The 27,797-nt window shown below is 36.7% G+C and overlaps 1 protein-coding gene across 1 annotated transcript; it reads right to left on the minus strand.

Moving 5' to 3' along the window:
- Nucleotides 1–432: 432 nt before the first annotated feature.
- LOC134761339 (collagen alpha-1(I) chain-like) lies at nucleotides 433–27,171 on the minus strand. The gene is made up of 2 exons (XM_063723838.1): nucleotides 26,903–27,171; nucleotides 433–1,075 (listed from the first exon to the last, which is right to left on the minus strand). Exon 2 carries the CDS (start codon nucleotides 937–939, stop codon nucleotides 433–435), a length of 507 nt encoding a protein of 168 aa, XP_063579908.1. The 5' UTR covers nucleotides 940–1,075; nucleotides 26,903–27,171.
- Nucleotides 27,172–27,797: the final 626 nt, after the last annotated feature.

Below are 27,797 nucleotides of genomic sequence, written 5' to 3' on the forward strand. Positions count from 1 at the left end.
ATTGGACATCAGGTGAAAGCCTCAGGTTGCTCTCACTCATGCAGGATGTTTAAGCCAGCATGTGCAGAGATCATATGGTGAGAGAGAAAGCAAGAGAGAGAGAGAGCAGGGAAGTGCCAGGCTCTCTTTAACAACCTGTTCTCAAGGGAAGTAATAGAATGAGAACACACCTCTTACTGTGAGAAAGGCATCAAGCCATTCCTGGGAGATCTGTCACAAACCTCCCACAAGGTTCCACCTCCAACACTGGGGATCAAATTTCAACATGAGGTTTTGGAAACAAATATCCAAACTGTAGAATTTTCAATTGGTAAAGCATTCTCTTCCGAAACCTAAAAAACTCCTCATCAACATTTTCACCAGTCATGTTTTTAGTAGCCACACAATTTTAGGGATCTCACACGAAATTAAGAAGTATTGTTATAGTTCCGGTCAGGCAGAGAGCGCGGAGAGACGCAGAACGCAGCCCGCTCCTCCAGGACCCTCCAGGCCCTCCGGCCCCGGGCCGGCGGGTGAACTGGGGGGCCCCGGGACAGGCCGAGCCCTCTGTCCTGCAGATACCTGAGGCCTCTGCTGTGGCTGCCCACTGGCTGTGCTCAGGCCTTGAAGCCGCAGCGAACCTCTCTTTCCCACCCCACCTCGGTGACTGATGGCAGCCGTGGCGTCTCCCAGCCCGGACCCCGCCGGCCGCAGGGTCTCCCGACCCAAGCCTGCTCGGCTTGGACGAAACCCCCGCAGAGCCGCCGGGACGCAGCGCCTTTGGGCAGCGCTGGGCGTGGTGAGCCAGGAAGTATGGCGGCCGCTCGAACGCCGCGCGGCGGAGGCCATTAAGGCGTGGAGGGCCCGGGAAGGCGGCCTAGGGACGCAAGCAGTCTCGGCCGCCTCTTTAGGCCACGGAGCTGCGCAGATCCGGTTCCCGGGTGACCACTCTGTCGCCATTGGGCGAGACCTACCTAGTCCTGACGACAACGGACAAAGGCCTTAAGGGGCCTGGAAGGTGAGCGAGGTTGCGAACGACGACGGGTGGAACGGTTAGCGGCCATCGGGCGGTTGGTCTTAGTTCTCCCAGACTTTGCTGTCGGAAGAGAGAAATGGTAGAATGACAGGCCACTTTTGGCCCGTTGGAAATGCCCACCACCCTCTGGGAAGATTTACTGGCCGATTATGGAAGGCCTGTGTATATAATATGAAAAAGCTGCTCTCAACTCCACCCCAACCTTTTAATAGAAAACATTTGTCACATCTAGCCCTTCTAGATGGAAAGAGGTTGTCGACGTATGATAAAATAGAGTTAGAAAGTTACACATCTTGTAAATTCTCATTTGTTTAAAAGAAATCATAGAAAATACATGTCTTCTGGAGATGACTTTTGGAAATGGAGTTAAGACGGCCTCTGGAAGCGATACGTCCACGTTTGTTAAGTGGGTTAGATGACATGGAGCTGGAAGACCTGAGAAGGAAGAGAAGAAGGTTCTATGCTAGACTGGTCATATTTAGAAGACATTTTCATATTCTATCCATTGTTTCGTGTGCATTTGATTCCTCACTACTGTGTATATAGTTGACAATGTTAAGCTTTTTTGAGATGTTTATTCTTTTTAGATGTTCTGAAGTGCCTGATATGTTAAAATTAGAGGTAGCAAAATCACATTTTGTAAATACCTTTTTGTTGCAATTCATAGGAAATGTTTTTTGGGGGGAATGGCCAAATCACCTGTTGAGTAATACTCATTGTGTTTGTGCAGTGGTTCAGGGGAGGACAGAGGAGGGGGAGGTGCAGAGAGCTTTATGCCATCCTGTTTACAGCGAGGCAAGATGAATCATTCTCTCTCTGCATTTTGTTTTACTTATCTGCGTATATAGTGTACATAAAGGACAGACGAGTCCTAATTGACAACATCTAGTCTTTCTGGATGTTAAAGAGGTTGCCAGTGTATGACAAAAGTAGAGTTAGTAAACTAATATATTTTGTACATTTTGTTTTACAAGTCCTAGGAAAGATTGTCTTCTGAAAATTTGATGTCTTCTGGGTTGATGGAGATGGGAAGGGTTCTAGGCCAGAATGTTCACATTTGGAAGACTCTTTCAAATTATAACTGTTGTTACATGTTTGCAGTTTATTCAAGACTGCTGTATACATAGTAGACAAATTAACTCCTTACTTGAAACATCTAGTCTATCTAGATGTTTAGAAGTGCCCGATGTATGTTAAATGTAGAGGTAGTAAAATACCACTTTGTAAATATCTTTTTGTTAAAATTCATAGGAAATACTTTTGGAAATTGAATTGTGAAGCCACCTTTGTGAGCAGTATAGTAATGTCTATACTTGTTCAACGGTTTAGAGGAGGTGGGAGGGAAGAAATTGCAAAAGGTAATATACTAGTATGTTCATACTTGGACATTTTCAGACACCATTTTTCTATATGTTTTGTGCATTTTGTTTTGCTCTGTATATAGTGTATATAATGGACAAATAGTCCTAATTTTTCAACATCTAGTCTCTAGATGTTAAACAGGTTGCCAGTGTATGACGAAGTAGTAAAATTAGCATATTTTGTAAAAAAAAAAAAAAGTATTGTTATACATTCATTTTCATTAATGGTAATCCTCTTTTCATTATCCTTGCATGTTATTCTGATTTTTCTCTCACTAAGAAATGTGCTAAAACTGTATTTTCATAACTGTAATTTCCATTGCTTCAAATAATAATTTGGTGAATACTACATCAAATCACTAATCTTTATTTTATTATGAAATTAGGAAAGAAATCCAATTATAACTAAGTGGGCTTGATCTTTTCTTCAATGTTTAGAAATGTGTGTGTATGTATATTATTATGTGTGTTTATGTATGTTATTAAGAAAATCACAAAAAAGAGAAAATACATTGACTGTTCATTGGATGGAAGTGGATTATCATAAAGATGTTCACCCTCATCATCTTCATGCTGAGTAGGCTGAGGGAAAAGAGGAAGTGGGGTTGGTCTTGCTGTCTCAGGGGTGGCAGAGGCAGAAGAAAATGCATGTATAAGTGAATGTGCACAGTTCAAATTCATGTTGTTCAAGGGGTGACTGTATACTCTCTATATACATATTTCTACATAGATAACATTCTATATATTTCTAGACATTATATTTATTTCTAGCATATGTTTTCTGACATAAAATCTTTCTAATTGGAATTTTACAACGGTGAATAATTATAGTTTTATCAGCAGAAATTATATTTTACTAGAAATACCAAAATATTATGGCCAATTCTATCAGCTCTCTATAAATAGAATGATAGCAGATTAATGCTCCAATGTTATTACTTATAGTTTTGTCCCTGAAACTCATGCTTAGTGATAAGCTTTTGCACAAAATGGAAAAATCAATTTTATGGCCACATACACTACAGTGTAGGCCACTTTTTCTCACTCAGCCGATGTTTAGTGTCGTTGTCCAAGGCATTCCATTATCTTAGTTTAAAATTTATGTACTTTAGCTCACTATATAATATAATGCGTAGTATCCATCCCCTTCAAAATTACATGACACGTTTTTGTATCATATCACTTCACTTAGATTTTCTTTGTTGTAATATCACTATTACTCTCCAATGATCATCATGGTGCAAAGGAAGCCATGGTAAACCCATGTGAATCTCAACTCCCAATTACAGTCAAAACTTCCCAGATTTTAAAAAATAGTAATTAATTTAATGGGAGAATAAGTAATCTAATACAGTCCCCAGTATATAGCAGTATTTAACAAATAGCAGTTTTATTATTTAACTATTTAATGTAATTAATGAGGATTGCTACCCCTTACAAATTAAGATGTGTGAAATATATTCAAAAGATAGTAGCTACCAGTGTAATAAAAAAGTTGACAAAATAAAGAATGACAATAGGAGGAAAAGGATTTAAACAAAACAAAAATAGACTATGTGTGTTCATTTCTTATACACAAACCGTGGTCTCTGTTAATGTCAAAAGACATTTACTTGCAATGAGTTATAAGCAAAAGAGTTAAACTATTGAGCTCTGTGATAAATCAAATATGAGAGTTTATTGGAAGGTTCAGTGTACATAATGCATAGATTACTTGTGTTCAAAGAATAAGAATTTAATAACATATTAAACTTTACTGATTTATATTATATTTTCTGTGATGAGTATAAACAAATGTTAGGTTTTTACAGCGTCTCCTTTGATTGACAGAACATTAGCTTTACTTTGAATTGAAACTGCTATAATACTGTTATGCTGCAGAAGCACTGGTTGATGGTAATAGTTGATAACATCTAAGGTAATGGATGTTATTATTCAAGGAAAATAACAGTGAAAATTAAAATATTAATTTATCTTAAACTTTAAAATACTAATGTTTAACTATAAAAACTAAACATTATGTGTCAAATCCAAATATATTATTGTTAAAGACAATTATAAGCTGACTTCATCAGATATAATTATTATACAGAATATTTTGTTTTGGTTATGCATTTTTTTAAAAAAATTATATAATGGAAAATATCTAATTGCAAACATGAGAAAATGAATTATGTGCCAGTATACTCTACATGAAGAGTTAGTACTTAGTGGATAAGTAATATTTTAATTAAGATGTTGTAATTTCTTATAATTAATATACAAATGAGGAAGAAATAAATAATGGCAAAATAAATTTTCAATGTTTTCTTAATTATTTTAAAATGACAAGCTTAGGGTGTTTAAAAGAAATTTAAGCAGTATAATTTTGGCAGATATCAAAGTGTCCTTTATATTGTTTCTTATAGGTAGCTTTATATTACAACATTAATCAAACATGGATCATTCCTCCTTATTTTATAGGAATTACAAACACTTGTGACTATGAAGTTGTCACTTCAACTGCTGTATTGTACAAAAGATTTTCCAGCATGATGGTAAGAATTTCAAATAATAATTTTCTCAGTAAAACAAAAACTGAAGTTTAATAAAGTAAGTTGTTCATGAAAATATGTATGAGAACATATGTTCTTTTGAAAAACAACAAGTAGAATATTTCCTTACAGGAGTATTAATGATCATAATGCCTTTAAAATAAAAAAGAAATTCTGTAACTACAGAACTATAAATTCAGAATATCACCTGGAGGATACTCTTGACAGATGTGATACGCAATACAACAAACCTCAAAAAGACAATAAACTGAAAAGAATCTTGCTAATCACACATACACATATCATGGTCCCTCATATGGGTCCACACTACACAATGAGGTCCACTTGAAGGCTGTGTGGAAGAGAACTGAAATCTATGTGTATATAGTTTACTTATAAAAGTAATTATTATCAAGACATTTAAAAATTACTATTTTTTAAGTTTTACACATTATTAACTATAATGTTTTTACTTTATATTTTTATTTAGGTAAATTTTTCATGAACAAAACAATGTATATCTTCTATGTTAACAGAGAATGAATATATACATAGATTATATCATAATATTTTAAATAAGCTTTTATCATTAGCCATGGAAATTTTGTAATGTTGAAGGACTACATATTTATTTATTACATGTACATGTGCACTTTCCTACATGTGTATTATACTTTAATAATAAGTCTAAAATATATAAATTTGAAAATCTGTAATTACTTAGGATTATAGTATTTATTAATCTGTCATTACTTAGGATTATAGTATTTATAACAGAACATTTATTTAATATATCTGTGCATATTTTGATGATTTTTTATAGGGTTATGTATAACTAGTAAGAAGGCCAATATCTCATTTTTCTAATTTACACTAGTGGTTAATACCATGTAACCCTGAAAATATCCTACATACTTTTTAAAATACATTTTTAGATTTAATTTTTCAAACATAACTCATAAGTCTTAGAATAGCTAAAATTAATCCATATACAACCCGGCACTTTGCAAAATTTTAATAACTTGATGTAGTGATCCCTTAATGCTAATCAAATCTATTTCTTTATTTTAGGTTAGTCCTGTGATTTATGATTCAGGCAGTGGAAAATGGCTTTACATAGCATCTTATGTAAAAATGTTTTCTTCTCCCTTCCTATAGGCTGTTAAGCTGGTAGTGAACACATTTTCTTTTTGACACAATGTACTAATTTTGATATTGGCATATCACACTTACTGCAAAATACAAGTTATTAACATGATTGTATTTTTATACTTAAATTTAAGGTAAATGGTAATTTCACACAGTGCTTCACTTCCCAAGTGCTGTAAATTTTATTAATGTAGTTTCAATAAGTAAACATGTTAAGCTAAGACCAGTTGTTATATGTATAAATTCAACAATAAAACAAAGGCTCTAATTCAAAAAATAAAACAGAGACTCAAATTCCTAGGATTTGGATGTATGGTAATTCTAACATGAAAGTCACAATATGGGATAATAATAATGTTTGCTGCTTATGTTAAACCATCTTCCATAATGTTGTAATGTGTCTTGGGGTCACACCCTGTTTCTAATATGTTCCAATGAGAAGTGACCTTGAGCAAATTGTTTAATCTCTGTGTTTCAGTTATTAGTTCACTTACCTGTTAAATGATTATAATAATATGTTCAGGTAGGTTTTTGAAATTTAAATCAGAGGTTGAACTAAAACCTTTACAATAAAGCCCAAAAATGTAAATATCAATTAAAATATTTTTTATTATCATTGTTATTCTTGGTTATTATTTTTATATTGTGCTATGGCAGAAGTTCTGGAAAGCATCCACAAATTACAATATGAGTGAATATGAAATAAAATATTTTAAATGTCACATTTGAATGTAAACAGCATTCACACCCCTTCAAAATTAAAAATTTCCAAGTCAAATATTCCTATATTCATTAAAATATCAACAAAATTCTTGTCCTTGAGATGAATTTACTGATTTTGGTGTTAACAAACAGCAGTAAGTGATAACATCAGATAAATCCAGTCCAAAATGTAAAGATATATTTAAGCAATTCCAGATTAAATTGAGCTTCACCGAGGTTAGGATCTGAAAAGAATGAGGTCTTCTAGTAATCAGAAAAGCTCTATTTACAGAAAAGATTAATATGTCATCCATACTATTTGATTAAAAGTCCATGACATTGCCTTTAAAGTTCTTGGAGAAATTGATGGGGCCAAATGTGTAGCAACTTCACTGATAGCTGCTATATTTTAATTATTTTGAATAACTTGATAATCGGCAGAGACATATGAAAATATTTTTTCAGATAGGGATTGAGATAACCCAGCACCAATTTTACCATAGTTCTTCAAATTTTTCAGTATTATTTTAAAATAAGAGTAATAATGACTTCTCTTCTCTTTCTAAAAAAAAGGTATTTGAAGAGAATTAAGTCAGCTTTACTTACATGGAGAGTAAATAAAAAAATTAGATAAATAAATGTATTTGGTCTAGTTAATTAAGGTTTGGGGATTTTAGTTGCAATCCTCAAATGACAGAGGTTTGCATACTGCACACATTTTTAAAAAATTAAACTTGGTAGCTTATAAAACTTAATATTTACAAGATGAAAAGATTTATGGAGAAGGATGGTGGTGATGATTGTGCAACACTGTGAATGCATTTAATGCCACTAAACTGAACACTTGAAATGGTTAAAATGGTAAATTTTATGTTATGTACATTTCTCACAATTAAAAAATTAAGCTTACTGTTTGAAAATTAAGCTCACTGTTTGAAAATTAAGCTCTTATTGAATCATGCCATTCACATATCCTATTGAAGTTGCCTATCTATAATTTACCTTTGTTTATTATCTAGCATGTGTTTTATCACCTTATATAGGTCAGTCTATAGTTAAATTTGCTGGTAAAATTATTTCAAATTTACTGTGCAAATTACTTATGAATTCATTTACTATACCTAATTATGCTTTCATTTGGATTTTTGAATATATTCCCTTCACTTTTGCATCTTTTAGAATTCCAGTTACATCACTTTTCCCTTACCTTTCCTTTCCTTTTTTTCTCTCTCTCTCTTTTTTGTTTTGTTTTTTTCTTTTTTTGAGATGGAGTCTCATTTTGTTGCCAGGCTGGAGTACAGTGGTGCGATCTCGGCTCACTGCAACCTCCGCCTCCCGAGTTCAAGCGATTCTCCTGCCTCAGCCTCCTGAGTAGCTGGGACTACAGGCACCCGCCACCACACCCAGCTAATTTTTGTATGTTTAATAGAGACAGGGTTTCACCATGTTAGACAGGATGGTCTTGATCCCTTGACCTCGTGATCAACCAGCCTCGGCCTCCCAAAGTGCTGGGATTACAGGCATGAGCCCCCGTGCCTAACGTACCGTTCCTTTCTTTTTTAATTCACATCAGGTAATGTCTAATTTTTCTGTCTTCTTATTCTCTCTCTTCTACAAAGGAACACAGGCTCTCTTCTCTGCCCACAGGCTTCTTTCCACTTCCCTATGTCTGATGTTCTGCCTGTTTGTCTCCTAGGATGTTATTTCCCTTCTGGCAGTCAAGCATCTCAATTCTCAGTTTGTATGTTTGTGTGTGTCTCTGTGTGTGTGTGTTCATGTTTGTTTTTTTTTTAACACTATTTACCCCATTTCTGCCAACATATAATGTCCCATTTGGTTATTGTTTTCATTTTTAGAAAAAAAGTGTTTTCTGCTATCCTTTCTTTTTTCAGTTGACATGAAAATTGGACCAGATTAAAGAACATTTTTGAAAGAGAGAAAGATGACAGTCAGTAGACATGTTCTTGGACTCATCCCCCAACTAAGCTTTGATTTGATTGGATCTACTGATTTGATATGATGTTCCTTCTTGACACTACTATGGTGACTACCCTGGGAACTACACATTCCCTTCTCCTCATTCCTCTTCTTTTCCTACTTCAACAAGTCTTGTCTATTCCTCTTTAGCAGAAACATCATGGTAGCTAAGATAGTTATGAAGGTAGGTTGCATATTAGTGTGATCTGAGAGACAAAAACAGATGCCCTTTTATCAACCAAGGTGGACTCTGAAGTTAAAGAAACAAAAGTTCTCTACAGTTTGAGGGCTCAGGTGTTTGCTGGCATGGCAACTCTCCAAGTTCCTACAGCTACAAGACAAAAACACTCTCTTGCTAAACACCCTAATAATAAGAGCTGTCATGCAATTTATTAGACCCCTCCCAATTCTGACTTACAACCTGGACCACTACAACTCTGATTGGAGAGATGACCAGCCTTACAGACATTCTTTCCTGATAAGCAATTGCAGGTCTTAAGCCCATTCCAGCAGCTTACAGAGGCTGTGCACAAACTGTCTTTGTGTGCTCCAGTTCACCTTTTGGTTTAAATAGCCAAAGTCCACCATATTTTAATACTAAAACCTGGCCCAAAGTGAACATGGGATATATGTTACATATATGTTCATCCATTCCACGTGTGCTTGGCTCACCTCATAAATATCTATAGCTTTTACCTTCAAACCTGCTGAATATGTATGACTCTACTGTGTGATACAGGTTCTGTGAGGCATGAAACCAACCTGTTTTGAAGAGAGACCACCCAGCAAACTCACATAGGAACAGAAAACCAAACACCACATGTTCTCACTTGTAAACGGGAACTGAATTATGAGAACATACGGACACATTCGGGGGAATAACACACACTGGGACCTGTTGGAGGGTTGAGGGTGGAAGGAGGGAGAGTATTAGGAAGAATAGCTAGTGGATGCTGGGCTTAATACCTAGGTGATGGGATGATCTACTCAGTAAACCACAATGGCACACATTTACCTATGTAACAAACCTCCACATCCTGCACATGTACCCCTGAACTTAAAATAAAAGTTGGAAATAAAAAAAAAATACAGAGTACCTTTAACCCATGATGGAGGCTTTCACTTCCCAGTGTGCAAACTGATGTCACCAATAAAGCTCTCTTTTCTACTATTTAGAGAACATGGTTGTCTTTTGGGCAATGTTAGTTAAGAGAAGAGGTGTTGGAGAAAGGCTAGTTGGGGTAACACCCTCTTTCTAATATGTTCCAATTAAGTGAACTTGGGCAAATTGTTTAATCTCTGTGTTTCAGTTATTGGTTCACCTACCTGTTAAATGATTATAATAATATGTTCAGGTAGGTCTTTTGAAGTTTAAATGATAGGTTGAACTAAAACCCTTACAATAACCCCCAAAAGAGTAAATATCAATTAAAATATTATATATTATTATTGTTGTTATTTTGATTATTATTATATTGTGCTATGGTAAACATCAAATAAAATATTTTAAATGTCACATTTGTTCATTGTTTCTATGACCCCATGATGTTTTACACCATACAACATTTTGAAAAATAAAGGATTTATATTTCAATTCCATCAATATTTCAATTAAAAGCTATGTAATTGATCATAAAAATATTTTTAAACTACCAAAAAACTAGAAAACAGTTTAAAAATAATGACAATATTTTTGAGCCAAAGCTCAAACTATTTGAGAAAAGGCAAAAACGTTTCACGTTTTAGGACAGCATGAGATCGTGATATTATACAACATATAAAACATTCATAAATATGGCATTACTTCAATATTAAAATGAAGTTAAATATGGGAAAGATAAAGGAGAATTTATGATTACATAAAGATGTATAAAATATATATCCATGGGTGAGGAAAAAAGTTGAAAAAGAGAGATTACAGGTAGTTGAGTGCCATTAGACCGTTGCACATAAAGGGAACTTGTAGCAATGTTGGTACGAAAGTTACTTAGTGTACTGGACCCAGCTGCAAGAAAACATATTGATTTATCCACTTACAGACCATGTTGTAGAAATTGTTACAACCTGACATTTACTGGAATGTAGGATCGTGTATCCAATAAGTCCTCAAGGGACAGAGGACAGTCAGAGGAGAGACAAACCTGGATGTCCCCAGAGGCTAATTTTTTCTCCTCTTGTCTAATTTGATAGATCTGCAGAATTATCAGAGCAGAAGAACTGGAGACCTCTAGCTGGTACCTGAACTCTAGATTAACAAGCCCATATCTCTGTCAAGAGATGTTCCTTTGTTATACAATGAACTACTCAAGGGATGTGCCATGGGCTCTTCTCAACTTGCCTATGGATTTATATAGTGGTAGGAAGGTTGGATCCTTCCCTTGGAGCAATTTCCACAGTGGTATCTGGTATGTCACTTTCAAGGAAAGCTGAGACATCAGAGAGCTGTGGACTACACTGATGTTTCTGCCTATGAATACTTCCATAAAATTTACATTTCATCGTCCCCTGAATCTGGTGTGATTCTTTGTCACTATTTGCCATATATATCTTTTTTTAATACAACATAGAGTAGACATAAAATAATTAATTTAAACACTGCCTGTTGATGAACATTTAGGGTTGTAGACACCTCTTGATTTTCATTCATTTTCCATGCCTAGTATTGATTCTTGGCAACATTATTACCATCACAGATGACTTAGGGGGCTGATCTACCATGCACCCGTTAGAAGATTCTGTTAGTACCGCCAATTATATTAGCCCTCCCCCACCCAGTGGGAAATTGGAACTGCAAATGTAATTGCCCCAAATTCTGAGGAACCAATCAGGTCAGGTTCTCCTTCCTAGATTTTCACACCTGAACTGAGGCACTGAGCGATGCTCAGCACTGGAGTTTAGTGCAGTAAACTTTACGAAAATCTATGAAATCCTTAAATTGAAAACATAATTTTTAATATTAAAATAAACCTTTATTTCAGAAAAATACAGAAATTATATAAATGCAGCTCTATGTTTTCCACAATATGAACACACCTACGTGTTCATGCCACAGGATCACACACAGTTCTCAGTTTGCTGCAGGCTGTGTAGAATGTAGCCATGAGTTCCCACTGGTAGATTAAATAATTTGCCCAGGTTCACTGACTCAGAACATAGTAGAATGAGGATTTGATCTCCAAGGAACTTCACTATGATGCTTCTTCTCTTAAGTAATAGGCATGCTGCCTCACTATCTTAGCTAGAACAGTTCTTCTGATAAATCTCCAACATGAAAATAAGGTCTGTTTTCTGATTTGTTGTATTTAACATAAGACGTTGATTGTGTATTTGTTTATTTACTTTTGTGGAGACAGGGTCTGGCTATGTTGCACAGGCTGGTCTCAAATGATCCTTTTGGTTGAGCCTCCCAAAGTGTTTGAATTATAAGCTTGAGCCACCACCCCCTGCCAGTATTGAGAATTTATGACAAATGTTTCCAACCTGTCTTAAAACATTTTATGTAAGAATATTAGAAGAGTATTTGAAAGCAAGCAAGAGTTACTTATTAAGAGTAGAGAAACAAGAGGAAGGACCATGTGTGGTTCCTGGGGCACAGCCACTGTGTGCAAGCACAGGTGAGTCATCCCAGGGAAATCAATGGGTCCAATAAAGCTGGTAAGGGATGGCTGGGGATATGCATGTTCAATTCACTCAATAACATCAAAAATCCTCCAAATGGATACTCCCCTCAGCAGTGTATAAGAGCTCTGCTTACTTCAGGTCCTCACTTAAAATTGGTGTTTTCGGTCTTTGAAAAAAGAATGTATTACCTGCACTGATGTATGTGTTCGTACCTCACTGTTGTTTTATTTTGCATTTTCCTGATGACCAGGTGGTGCAGCTTTTCGTATGTCTTTGTTAATCTACAAAGCGTTTTAGCTGAAGTCCTTTTTCCAATGTCTCTCCATTTGCTCTACCACATTTCTATTTCTTGATTATTTAAAGGGTTTTTTATATTCTAGAAACAAGTCCTTTGCTAGGTATGGTACTATAAATATATTCTGTTCTTTTTGTAGGTAGTTTTTTTATGAAAAGTTGTTTTAAATTTTAAAGGCTAAATTTACCAATCTTTTTCTTTATTTTTATTGCTCTCTTGATTTTTTTAAATTTTTATTTATTTTTATTGCTCTTTGTGTTTTATTCTTCTTTATTTTTATTGCTCCTGGTGTTTAGTCTTGGCAAAGGCATAAACATATTTTTCTATATTATATTCCAAAATATTTATATATTTTTATCTTCTACAATGATATCTGTAATTAAAGTGTTTGGGGGTGTACAGTTAGGCAAACTTTTTTTTTTCTTTTGCTTTGTTTTCCTGATATGGCTAACCAGTTTACTCAGCAAGGTTTATTGGAAAGTCTAATCTTTCCTAAGTGTCCTGTTGTGCTACCTTAATTACAAATCAAGACTCTGTCCATGTGTGGTTCTGTTTGGGGGCTTGTCATTCAATTTTGGTGGCTTAAATGTTTATGCTTACACTAGTATCACACAGTCACTTTACTGATCTTTCTAATAAGTATTAAGGTCTGGAAGTGAAAGTTCTTTATTCTATTCTTTCTTTTAGATTTTCTTAGCTATTCTGAGCACTGTATTTCCATACAAATCATCTTCTTAATTTACACACACACACACACACACACACACACACACACACACACACGAACAACGTGTTGAAATGTTGATTGGGATTTCATGGAATCTGAAGAACAACGTGGGTAAAATTCTGTCCTTTGGAATACGGAGTCTTTCAATAATGAACATAGTCTTTACATTGATTTGGTTCTTTAATTTTACTCCCTTATTTTTGTTATTTTTGGCATAGAGATTTTGTAGCTCTTTCATTCAACTTATTCCTAGGAATGGGATGTTTTTGATGTTACTGGAAGTAATAGCCATATTTTTTTCTTAAACTGTTGTTGGTACGGTGTTTAGAAACACAGTGTTTAAAAATATTTACTTGCATCCAGTAAGTTTGCTAAATTTCTTTAGAAATTCTAATAGCCTATTTGTAGATTTTTAATATCCTATTTTATATTTATGTAACTATCAAGTAATACTATTTATATATTTCTATTTGATATTTATTTATCATTTATTTATTTGCTTGATTAAACTAGCTGAGGCTTCACTACAATATTACATAGGAGAATAAAAGTAGTAACAGTGGACAGCAATGTGTTATTTCTGATCTTGCAAGGAAAGTTTTTAATTTGTTTTAATTTAATCTGATATTTACCGTAGGATTTTTTTTTTTTTTTTTTTGCCTCTTCCCCGCACCCCACCTTGGCTCTAACAAAAACTGAAGCTCTGGCAGGGTGCGGTGGCTCACGCCTGTAATCCCAGCACTTTGGGAGGCCGAGGTGGGTGGATCACGAAGTCAGGAGATCCAGACCATCCTGGCTAACAGGGTGAAACCCCGTCTCTACTAAAAAATACACAAAATTGGCCGGGTGTGGTGGCGGGTGCCTATAGTCCCAGCTACACAGGAGGCCGAGGCAGGAGAATGACGTGAACCCGGGAAGCAGAGGTTGAAGTGAGCCGAGATCATGCCACTGCACTCCAGCCTGGGCGACAAAGCGAGACTCCGTCAAAAAAACAAAAAAACAAAACTGAAGCTCTTAAATAGGAAGTTTCTTCAATCTTTAGGTGGATAAGAAAGGTTATGATAATATTATGAATCTTATGAAATGGATTGTTTCTGCCTTTATTGAAAATACGACAGAAGTTTTCTATTTGTCTTAGCTTCTATTCTATTGTTTACTTATCTTTTGTGAATATGGCATATTATATTGGTTGATATATGAATGCTAAATCCTTCTTGCATTTCGAGAATAATCCCAGCTTGATCAAGATGCAGCATTTTGTCATTTCTGTCACTGCGTTCATTTTTATATGAGGATTAATTTCATTTTATTATTATTATTATTATCATTATTTGTGATAGAGTCTCACTCTGTCACCCAGGCTGGAATGCAGTGGGGCAATCTTGGCTCACTGCAACCTCTGCCTCCCGGGTTCAAGCGATTCTCCTGCCTCAGCCTCCCTAGTAGCTGAGACTACAGTTGTGCACCACCGTGCGTTGCTAATTTTTGTATTTTTAGTAGAGTCAGGGTTTCACCATGTTGGCCAGACTGTTCTCGAACTCCTGGCCTCAAGTGCTCCACCCACCTGGGCCTCCCAAAATGTTGAGATTATAGGTGTGAACCATGTACCTGGCCTCATTTCACTTATTTTTAACATACATGTGTTTATCCCATTCTCTTATTGTTCTTTTGATGACCATAAATTTTAAAGGATATCTCTGTTTCTATTGTTGGTACTGACAAATTATGCCTCTAGACTACTTTAGGGGAGGGAGTGTTGTGCATTTGTTTTTCATTTTATTAGCCCACACTGTCAGCATTTTGAAGAGTATGTATTAGTCTTTCCAAAAGACCCAACTTTGATTTAATAATCCATATTATATTTTATATTTCATTATCTATCTGCTATTCTCTTTAAGATTACATCTCCCTTCTTTGAACAAAATGCTTGAATCACTGATTTTCAGGTTTTCTTTGATCATAGATGCATGAATGTCTATAAATATTTCTCTTTTGGATGTGTTTGGTGACTTTCACATCCTTAAGTATCTATTTTTTGTGTGCGTGTACTCAGTGGAATATATGTCCTAACTTAATCATTCCTTTATGATACATGTTTTATGTTTAAATGCATTGCTAATTACTAAACATTTTCGAATTTTAAAAGTTATTGTTTTGTACTTAATTTCTGGATTAATTCTACAATGGTAAGAAAACCTACCCATTATGATTTCAGTTCCTCAACATTACTGAAGTTTTTGCTTCATAGCCTGCTGTTCAGCATAAAAGTTTGCTAAGTGCTCCTTGTGCAGTTGACAAGCGTGAGTGCTGGAGTCATATGTTCACTTTTGACATTATTGTCTTACATTTCTTAATGACATTCCAATTTTCTATTTCCTTACTGACTTCTTTAGTCTGCTTTTCTTACTATTTTGTGTTAGCTACTTTGAATTTCTTTAAGATTTTAAGGCTACGAAGCTATGTTATGTACATAGCAGTATACAATTGTAATATTTCCACAATGAATTGATTCATTATTGTGAAATGTCCTACCTTAACTCTAGCTGTGCTTCTTGGTTTCAAGAAGACGTTAGTTTGCTTTAGTATAAAGGCACCCATTTCCTTAGGTTACTAATCATAAATACCTTTTTATATACTTTTTACTTAAAACATCCTTATTTTGAAAGTCGAACAGAAATGATTTATGTATATGTGTATATATGTAAATCTTTGCCTTTTAATTTCAGCATGTGATACATTTGTTTTTAATATCATGATTAATACCAACTTACTATTCTTTTTCTACTGAGGCCACTTTTCTATGTTACTTTTTTTCTACTTTCTTGTCTCTTTTTGATTAATCTATTACTTTCATTTTTATATTGTTATTAACTATAGTCCCCATGTTGAATAATATATCTCTTGAATTTATTCCTCCTTATCAGCTATTTATCATTTCTTTTGCAATTTTATTAATGTGATAATTAGACTATTGCTATTTCTTTATTATTTTAGTAGACATCATAAAGTTTATCCTAACTTACCTTAGTCTAAAACAAATTAGGACTTTTTCTTCCTTCCAAAAAATAAAAGACTCTTGGAATATTTTAATTGTATTACTTTCACTTTTGCCACACTAGATATTATGTTAAGTATATGTATATATACACATATATACATGTATATATAAACACATGTATATACACAGGTATACATAGATACATAAGTATATATATATACACACACATATACATAAGTATATATGTACACACACAAACACTCCACCAGACATTAGTATTCTTATTTTAATATAGTCAGTATTTATTTAGATGTATCTGTAGCTTTATCTTTTATATTACATTTAATTCTTTCTTTATCCTTGATTCATAATTTTGAATCATTTTTCTTCTGCCTGACGGATGTTCTTTTTAGTAATTTCAGGGCAGACCCAATGAAGACAGTGCTCCCAAAGTTTTTTGTCTGTCTGAGAATGTCTTCAGCCTTCTTTAATTTTGAAAGACACTTTCATTAGTTTGGAATACTGGATTTCCAGTTTTTGTTTCTTCACACTTTGAAGGTGACACTCAATTATTTTACAATTTTCAAAAGCAGTGGTGGCATCTGGAACTGGTCTGCACTTACTGTTAGACTCAGTGTCATTTAAGGCTGGCCTGGCAAGGAAACAACTAGGATATGCTGTCTTCCTGTTAGATGCACACACTCTCACCCCACACCACCACCAGCAAAGCCCACTCTGCAGCCATGGGAAGGTGAGACACAAGAGCTCACTTTATAATTTTGTGTCTGAGAGTGGGCAAAGCCAAAGTCACTGTGCAACCCACAAAATACCACACACAATCCTCTCCTGGCTAATATGACTGCTCTTCTTTGCAAATTGAAGCTCTATTTTCATTCTAGGGGCTCCTCTTCCTAGGTAAGATTTACTGAAATAACCAGTCATAGAATGGTCCTTACTTCCTAAGAGCACCCAATGCATAGTGAGTGCCTGCTTCCTTGGATGGTCTCCAAAATCATCCCATCAAAGTCCTCCCTAATACTCACTACTGAAAAGCCAGCTGACTTCCCATGATGTGTGTCCTTGCTCACTGAAAAGAATAAACCCAATTTGTTCAACTACAGGTGTGTTCCTGGTGATATATGACTGAGTGGCATTGAAATCGTAATTTCTCGTAATAAAGTCATGGTTCATTTGATTGTTTATCTTTTCATTGTAATCTGCCTTTTATCTCAGGCTTTTAGATGTTTTTCTTTGTACTTATTTTACGCATTCTTACCACATTGGGCCTAAATGTGTTTTCTTGTTTATTTACCCTGCTTGAAGTTTGCAGAATTCTTCAGTATGTGAGTTGCTGACTTTAATGAGTTTTAGAACATTCTTATTCATTATCTTTTCAAACATTGCTTCTGCTCCGTAGTCCCTGTCCTCTCCTCTTAAATCACAAGTACACATGAGTCAGATTTATTCAGCATGCTCCTCATGCCTCTTGCAATGTTTCTGAATTGTTCTCATATTTTTTTCTTGGCGCTTTAGTTTGTATGTGCACTACTGACCTGTGTTCCAGTAAACTGGTTCTATTTCCTTCTGTGAGTTGGGGGGTGTCCAGTGTCACTGGACTCAGACAAGTTGGTAATTGATGCATGGTGAACATGTTTCATGAGCCTCTTCAGCAATTTGTTTTTCATTTTTTTTTTAATTTCACTCAGTCCTTTTTAGGTGATCTTTCTCTTCTGGAGCAAGTTATACCTTCTTAATTTTTCCCCTCCAATGCATATTAATTGTCAGTTTACACATGTTAATCATTTCCTCTAAAAATAAAACTTTTTATAGTTTTGCTATTTTACTATAATCTTATTCATCCGTATGTTCTACTACCTCTTTCATTTTCTTTCCTATAGTTTATGTCACTGTTTCTTTTTTGAGTGTTTACTGGAGTCAGACATTCCATTAATCTATTTTTCTTATACAAGGCTTATATTCTTGTAGAACATGTATTTTATGCTCCGTTTTCATTTGTATACTACTTTAGCTCTGTTCCAAGATTCTAAAATATGATGATTTCTTTATTGTTATTTTTCACATGGTCTAGTCACACTCCTATTTGGCCCACAGTTATGAAATGTTCCAAAGTTTCCCAAATCTCTCTTTCTTTAGGAACCAAATACACTGGGGCTTCCACTGTCATACTGAAATTTACAATAGATTCTTGGATCTTTGCAGTAAGAGAGTACCTTATTTTACTTTTGTTCTTTATATTTGTATATGTCTTACTTTTTTACATTAAATATAACACTCTTTGATAGAGTATTCTTTAATCATCATAATAGAACATTAAGCATAATTTTTATAGAAAGTTTAATTGTTTAATAATTGTATTAGTTAGCCAGGATGGTCATAAGAAAATGCCACAGATTGCTTGGCTAAAACAACAAAAAACACTAGAAATTTATTTCTCTAAGTTCTGGAGACTGAAAGTCCAAGACCAAAGGATTGATTTGTCTGGTTTCTCCTGAGGCCACTGTCTTTGGTTAGCAGATGGCTACCTTCTTGCTATATATTCACATGGTATTCAGTGTGTGCACATTTCTGGTGTCTCTTTGTGTGTCCAAGTTTCCTCTTCTTATAAGGACACCAGTTATATTGGATTAGGTCCCACCCTAAGGGCCTTATTTTAACTTAACCACTTCTGCAACTACCCTATTGTCATGGATGCAATGGCCACGGCCAGCATTGCTGTTGGTAAAGGAATCTAGCAACACAGTTGTTGGGGAAGAAAGGCAGATTTATTAGAGGAAAAGTACATTGCAAAAAAGCAATGGGCAGTATGGCAGAGAAGGGGCTGCCTGGAAAGTGGCAGGGGCTGGAGGGAAGTTTTATAAGGTGGTGCTGAAGAGACTATGTGGGGAACCAGGTATTTGGGAACAGAATGTTGTGCCAATGGATTGTGATTAGCTGTCTCTCAGAACAATTGTTTGTCCCAACCTGGGGCCCCTTCCTCCTTCCTGCTTACTTACCTATCTCAACCCCACACCTGTCTCCACATAAAGTCACATTCTGAGATACCGGGAGGTTCAACATAGAAATGTTTTTGAGGAGGGGGACAAGACAGGAACAATTCAGCTGGTAACAATGATATTTTACATAAATTTTTGCTTAAACATGTTTATATGCATGTGAGTAATAACATAAAATATACAAAGAAATAAATGAATATAGTTAACTTAGAAAATTAAAGATTATAAATTATTTTGTGTACCTGTTTTTAGTTTTCATACTTAAAATAGGAACAGTGAGCTCACCAGTTTCTTTGTGATTTCTAATAAAATATTTTGATATCTTCTTTTAGTGGAAGAGAAGTTCAGTCTTCACTGACTATTTTCCATTCTCATTTTATTTAGTTATAGGAAATAAGAAGACCTGGGAATATGTACCATAGAAAAATATTTCTCTTCTTTATTGAATACATTCTAATAAAATATATGGATTAAAATGTTTTTGAAAGTAAAATTAAGAGGTGAATAGAAATTTGTAGGTGTTAAGAATGTTTTGTTAATTTTGATTTTTTCCAAAGTGTTAAACTTTAAATAAATTTCAACAAATATGAACAGATTTGAGACTGAGAAATCCCACTCTACTACAAACTTATAATTCTCCACACCTACTCCTTTATTTTCATTTACATTTTTACAGTTTGTTCAAATGAATGGAATTCACAGATGTAAATAGCAAAGAAAAACCCTCACAACTTTGAACAAAAGGAAGAAAAAATCATCATTTGTTGAGAAGAAAACCATTTAGTTGCAGTAATTCAGAGGACAAAATCAATGGGTCTATAAAAGAAATAAAATAGTTCTTTCACCAAAATGACAAATTGTTAAATCATATTTAAGTTTTCTAAAGGAAGCACAATGGAACCTTTAAAAAATTATACCTATGAAAAATTTGTAAACTTTTTTCTTTAGGTGATTAATTTTTAGTTTCTTTTCTAACTACAAATTGAATTTCTTTTCCATTTCTTATCAGATCATAAAAGACTTAAGAAATTACCCTGAGTGGGTGGGAAGAAAAGGCCATTTTTTTCCCCTTTTTGTGTTTTGTTTCTGCATAGAGAATCCTGTGGAAATTACATTTTTTATTCTTTTTTACTAGGCACATTCCACTAATAGATAGTTTGTGATATGTCAAGCTTATTTCCAAAGCTCTCCAACATCCTTGTTTATTGAATCTTCTTCCCTTCAGAGGTAATTACTGCTACCTTTTCTCCTGAGGCAGCCACTTACCACTGTTCAATTTCTATACTTAACCCCTTCCAGAATTGACCATGAAATATTCATCCCCAAGTATAATAGAGTAGCACTTGAGTGTAAGTCTTTATCACTTGCTATTGCCCTTCTTTACATCTGATACTTGCATTAATTGAAATCAAACTCCTAGCAGGGAAGAAAGCCCTGATATTACACCTTCAGATAATCTGCTATACAAAAAAGAAATTCCTTAAGGGGGATCAGTTCTCTCCAATAGCTTTAATATAAATTCTTCACACACAGTCTATTTATTTGGTAAAATGCAAATTATATTAGAATATTATTTTAATTTGTTTCCTTTTTTATTCTGTGTTTTAAATGGATATTAAAGATAGAAATTTTATTTCATACTTTGTGGTATTTCTACAACCTAAAATAAGACTGATACATACAAGGCACTCAATAATAATTTATTAATGAATGAATAAATGTAAAACCCCATTCCTTTAAAAGTAATTAAAATTTTCAATTGTGTAGAAGAAAACAATTAAAATTGCATAGGGTGTCAGGGATTCTCAATACAACATGAAGGCTCACTGACTCACTAGAAGGACTCACAGGCTTCAGAAAAGCTATTAAATTCAAATTAATTCTCCCAGCAATTGATATGGACAGGAGACAGGGAAATATTGGGTTGAAGAGGGTAGTTCCCTGGCAAAGGCCCCGCCTTCAATCCTGGAAACCTGTGGCCCTAAATGAGAACAGACATTCCTGTTTTTGTTCCCAAAAGTTACCTTTTGGCCTGTCATGACCCCCATCCTATACTCATATAAACCCCAGACCCCAGGCTCTACAAGCAGATGAGAAGGAGACAAACAGAAGAGCCGGAGAACAGCAGAGCGGCGCAGCAGAAAGAAGAGAAAGAGCGTCTGAATGCTGAGAGGAGTTTGGCTGTCGGTGGTCAGAGAGGAGATTGGCCACTGAACAGCCAAATTCCTAGGGAAGATGATCTTCCCTACTCCATCCCCTTCCAGCTCCCCATCCATCCTGCTGAGCGCCACCTCCACCACTCAGTAAAACCCCTGCATTCACAATCTTCACGTTCATGTGTGACCTGATTCTTCCTGGATATTGGACAAAGACCTGGGTGCCAAGAGGGCACTGAGCTGCTGAACACTTAAGCCGTATGTGGATGGCAAAGCTAAAAGAGCACACGGTAAGACAGGCCACACCCATGTGGGCTTTGGGAGTCACAGGCACTCACCTCTAAATGCTACCACGGGGCTGGAGCCCCAAAGCACTCGTCTAAGCTCATGTACCTGCCAGTCTGCATGCTCCCCGTCCTGTAAGGGGTTTGAGTGTGCAAAGGGGTCATTAGGTTACGGTATTTAAACATATGGCTCGCTGCCTATTGTATTCAGAAAACACAACTGCTAAAATGAAGAATCCTAGTGTATCTGTAATCGTTTTCCTCTCTCTATCTCTGTAATTAATGCCAAAGCTGAAAACAAAACAAAACTAAAACGCTATGCTACCACCCCTATTAAGCAGTCTGGAGAACACAGGTTTACTTTGCTCCAGTTTCCTTGATTTTTCTGTCTCTGTCCACAGCTTCTCATGAATGAGGAGGTAACATGCCATCAAGTGATGGTTGCTATGAAAGTTGCAAGCCCCCTGGACATACTCCGCTGAGTTGCCTTGACCATATCATTTAAAAGAGTTACTAGAGTTAAACATTTCATTGCCCGCGCTGCAGCAACAGTTTTTGAAATATGGCTAGGTTGTCACTAACAGACATTACCTTGCTTGACATAAAATTTATGCTTCATAGCTGAAGATAGTTACATATCTGTCAAAACAGCTGTAATAATGGAAAGTTAGCAGAGTGATAGCAGTCATCAGTTTTGTATTTTTAAAGCTACTGTCAGGACCTTTTATCAGGGAAAATTTCTTCCTAGTTATAGATTTGTTCCCTTAATGGCCACTCCCTTCTTTGCTAAATTATTGTGTATATATAACCTAAGATAACTATATTGGGGTAGAAAACTAACTCATTTGGTGACAGAGATAGAATATGTGGTCTATGTCCACGGCCCGTCTTTCACCTGAATTGTTATGTTTTATAGAGTTATTTAAAAGATTACTATTACCATTGGCCCCTTTTAAGCTGTGACTTTTGTATAAATCTTTCTTCAGAGTTTCTCTTTCATTGGCTCACATAGTTGAAGAAAATATTGATGTTCAGGACTGCAAATGTTTTCTTGTTTCTGGCTTATGTCATAAATCTCATAGTGTACATTTGGCTTTTCACTTAGTGACACAAAACAATATTCATTCTGTGTCTTATAACTTGCACTTGTCCCCTCACTACTTTAGATTCCCTTCCATATCTGAAACATATTAAACTTTGCCCACTATGCGTCAAGTTTCTTAATAGATGGGTGATATTTCAGTGAAGTTGAGCACTGAAGGTGCCTAGCTATACTCTGGTTAAGTCAAGAACTGTATTACTTTCTTCAAAATGTCTAGCACATTATGTGTCAAATACATCTTGGCCTAGCTCTTTAGAGAATATTAGTTGCTGAATTACTTTCATCTCATGATATAATATTTTTATTATGCTGATGATTTTGAGGGGAAGCTAATTTCTCACTTTAGGGAAGAACTTAAACATTTTCAGTTCAATTTATGTGAGTGCAGCATTTCTCATGTCAGAGAACAACAGGTGCATTAACAGAAAAGTTAGCAGGTTGTTTTAGAAACTGTATTGTTAAAATACTTTCAGAATGGAAACTTTGGGGATCTTGGATGCTGTCATCTTTATTGAAACAAATAGCTTTAAAGACCACAAATATATACTACATGCACACTCACACAGTCACCCACCCAATACTGTTGCTATTAATTACCACATTTAGTCACTAGGGACAGACTAATGAAACTTTTTATTAACACGATAGAAGCACAACGTACAAAACAATCTGTTTAATTCCAAGTAAAAAGCTCATTTGCCTGATGTGTCTCAGAAGGGAAACAAGAAACTCGGAAATTGTAACTTGCCAAATACCAAATGGAGGGACACCTTCTGTCATGAGATTTCTGAAGCTCTCAAGATTGGAAATGTTTAAACAAAGTCAAATTTATTTCATTGGTAAAGTTACTTTGAAAAGATCAGCAAGGATAATTCTTATTTGCAGGCACATAAAAAAGTATCTTGGGAATTCGACTGATATTTAGTATTAATACAAGATTTGTGGAATAAAAGAAAAGATGTAGTGTAAAATAAAAATATGTGTTGCATTCAGAGTGTCTATACATAAAAACACACATATATCATGTATATATTTTGATATAGGTTTATATTTTTAAAGAAAATAAGCAAAAAGTATTATTTATAATATTTCAACCCACAGTTTATAATTTTCAAAGTTGAGCTTAAAATTTTAAATGAAATGAATTCTGTGAAAAAAACTATAGGTGAAGCATTTAATCAATTAATATACAAATGTGCAAGAGATTAGTACAAATTAATTTTAACATATTTGCAACAGTTTTCCAAAATCCTTACATTATCATAAACTGCAGACTTCCTCAGTTATGATGGTACAATTTACTTTTTTTTGACTTTACAATAGTATGAATGTCATCTGCATGCAGTGATCCACATTTAAAAACATACTTAAGAGTACCTATACAATCATTCTGTTGTTTACTTTCAGTTCACTATTCAATAAATTGCATGAGATATTCAGCACTTTATTATAAAATAGGCTTTGTGATAGATAATTTTGCCCAAATATTAATGTAAGTGTTCTGAGGATGTTTACGATAGGCTATGCAAAGGTGTGCTGTTTGTAAGTTAGGTGTATTAAGTGCATTTTTGACTTACAGTATTTTCAACTTACAATGGGTTTATTGCGATGTAACTCCATCGTAAGTCAAGGAGTATCTGTATTCATGTAACAGAAATAACAGATTCATTTTAAAAACAACCACCATTATAAAAGGAAAGACTATACCTCTTAAAATTCTTAAGCACTAATATATATTTTATGAGAAAAGAAATGATCATGCCAAACAAATGTCTCAAACAAATTAAACTGTTTTTTATTTTAACAAATAAGCATATATTTCAAGTTTTAAGATATTGTTTACTTTATTACTTAGGTTATTGTTTAACCTAAGGTTAAAACAAATTATAAATCAGATTATGATAATTAACATGGCACAGAGTTAAAGTATTTATTGTTAATAACTCACTTAGCATAATAGGCATGTTTAGCCTAAGTAACTGATGTCACAATATTTTTACGCCTAGGAGGAATTCTTTTTATATTAGCTCTCAAAAGAGATAAGATTCTCTCCACGTGGTTTGGGCTTACCCCTTTGATTGAGAGCATGCCACTTTTTACTAGAGGTTGATGTATGACTCAACTTAGAGTTGAGGATGAAAAGTGGGGATCATAGCACCTGCCTATACCCTGGTACAGATCATATGATGTTGATTTATTTATTTGTGGAGTCAGGGTCTCGCTGTGTTGCCCAGGCTGGAGTGCAGTCGCACGATCATGGCTCACTGCAGCCTTGAACTCCTGGGTGTGGTGGTGCGCACCTGTAGTCCCAGCAACTCTGGCAGGCTGAGGCAGGAGAATCGCTTGAACTCAGGAGGCGGAGGTTGCAGTGAGCCGAGATTACACCACTGCACTCCAGCCTGGAGACAAAGTAAGACTCCATCTCAGAAAAAAAAAAAAAAAATTAAATTAAAAAGTTCTAGTATCTAAAATGAGCAATATCGCCAGGCGCAATGGATTACACACTTGTAATCCCAGCACTTTGGGATGCAGAAGTGGGTGGACCATCCGAGTCAGAGGTTGAGACCAGCCTGCAGTGAGCCGAGATTGCACCACTGCACTCCAGCCTGGGAGACAGAGTGAGACTCCATTTCAAAAAAAGAATTAGCCAAGCGTGGTAGCATGCACCTGTAGTCCTAGCTACTGGGGAGGCTGACGGGGAAGGATTCCTTGAGCCCGAAGGTCAAGGCTGCAGTGAGCCTTGTTTGCACCACCTCACTCCAACTTGGGCAAGACCCCATCTCAAAAAAGAAAAAAACCCCACAAAAACAAAAAACAAAACAGAACAGAACAGCATCACTTCCTTATCATTAGTTTGAAGGAAGTGAATTGCCTGTAAAAGTTTCCATTTTCAAAAAAAGTATTAAAAGATAGTGTAAAGCCAGGCACGATGGCTCATTCCTGTAATCTCAGCACTTTGGGAGGCTGAAATGGATTGCCCCAGGAGGTCGAGGCTGCAGCTGAGCGATCCTCCCGCCTCAGCCCGGCAAGTAGCAGAGACTACAAGTGCGTGCCACCATGCCCAGCTAATTTTTTGTATTTTTGTAGAGACAGGGTTTCACCATGTTGCCCAAACTAGTCTGGAACTCCTGATCTCAAGCGATCCACTCGCTTCCGCTTCCGCCTCCCAAAATGCTGGGATTACAGGCGTGAGCCACAGGGCCTGGCCTAATTACTTTCTTCAGTCTGAGCATGAAGGCTGGAAGAAAAGCTCTCACTTGCATATAATTTTTTAGAGACAGAGTCTCCCTCTGTTACACGGGCTGGAGTGCAACGGCGCAATCTCAGCTCACTGTAACCTCAACCTCCCGTGCTTGATCGCTTATATAATCTCAGCTCACTGTAATCTCAACCTCCCGGGCTCGATCGCATATATACACACATATATTTGTTTGTTTAGACAGAGTCTTGGTCTGTTGCCCAGGCTGGAGTGCAGTGGCGCGATCTCCGCTCACTGCAACCTCCGCATCCCCGGTTCAAACAATTCTCTGCCTCAGCCTCCCGAGTAGCTGGGATTACAGGCACCCGCCACCACGCCTGACTAATTTTTGTGTTTTTAGTACAGATGGGGTTTCAGTGAAACCATGCTGGCCAGGCTGGTCTTGAACTCCCGACCTCGTGATCCACCCGCCTCGACCTCCCAAAGTGCTGGGATTACAGGCGTGGGCTACCTCGCCCAGCCAATCGCTTATATTTTTAAAAAGATGTTTTCTTCGTTTCCTAGCCCCTTCTACCTCGCCACAAAGTTTCAAAGACTTAATGCTATTACAAAAGGCCGTCAGAGGTCAAGCTCAGCGGTGCAGCTCCCTCATGCCCGGCAGCCTCAGAGGGGGCCGACCCTGCCCAGGATGAGCGGCGCCAGGTAGCCGGGGACGCTCCCGGGGGTCCCCGGGCCCTGGCTGGGGGAGGTGTTGTGGGACGCAGGTACCCAGGCTCAGGAGAGGCGAGTGGGCGGCTGGGGCTGCAGCTGGAGCTGGCCATTGAGGAGCTTCTGCGCGACAGTGCGATCGGTTGCACCTTCTGCGACAGGTGCCGGCCGGTTGGCGCGGAGCGCCTGCTAGGGCAGCGTCTGGCCCTTGCTGCACCCGGCCCCGAAGACCGGGAAGTCATAAAGCTCCTCCTCGCAGCGTATGTGCGGCTGCTGCCGGGCAGAAGCCTCGGGACACAGAACTGCCAGCTCAGCAGCCGGTTACATCCCGACCGGCCACCCGTAGCCAGCGTCCGCTCATGCGCGCTTCTGGAAGACCCAGCAGCCCCGCCGCGAGTTCCGATTGGCTCCGCGTGAGTGGCGGCCCCCTGAGACGTCACAAGGGCGCGCCTTCCGTGAAGTCACAAGGGCGCGCCTTCTGTGACGTCACAAGCGCGCGTCTTCGCCGACACCGTAGAGGTGGGCCTCGGCGACGTCACAGGCGCCGGGTGTTCGGCTACCTCACTGGGGCGCTACAGTGCCTGGGGCTGGGCAGTCTTCTCGTCAGAGTGGGTGCTGGTAACAGCGACCTCCCCGCCAGGTCTGTGTGTTGCCGGCTGAAGAAAGGTAGCTGAAAAATTCAGACCCAGCACAGTGTTTATGTTGATCAAAAATAGAAAACTATGTCTGGCGCCACCGAAGCGGGAGGACCCTTCAGGCCAAGAGCAGCCTAGCAACATGGTGCAACCCCATCTCTGTAGTCCTACCTCAGCCCCCCAGCTACTTGAGCCCAAAGGTTCAAGGCTCCAGTGAGCTATGATCCAACCATAGCATTCCAGCCTGCGAGATTGAGGTAAACCCTGTCTAAAAAAATTAAGAAACTATCAAAGTGTGCAACAGGGAGGGACTGCTAAAT

Source organism: Pongo abelii, chromosome 3 (genome assembly GCF_028885655.2).
Source record: "Pongo abelii isolate AG06213 chromosome 3, NHGRI_mPonAbe1-v2.0_pri, whole genome shotgun sequence".
Lineage (NCBI taxonomy): Eukaryota > Metazoa > Chordata > Mammalia > Primates > Hominidae > Pongo > Pongo abelii.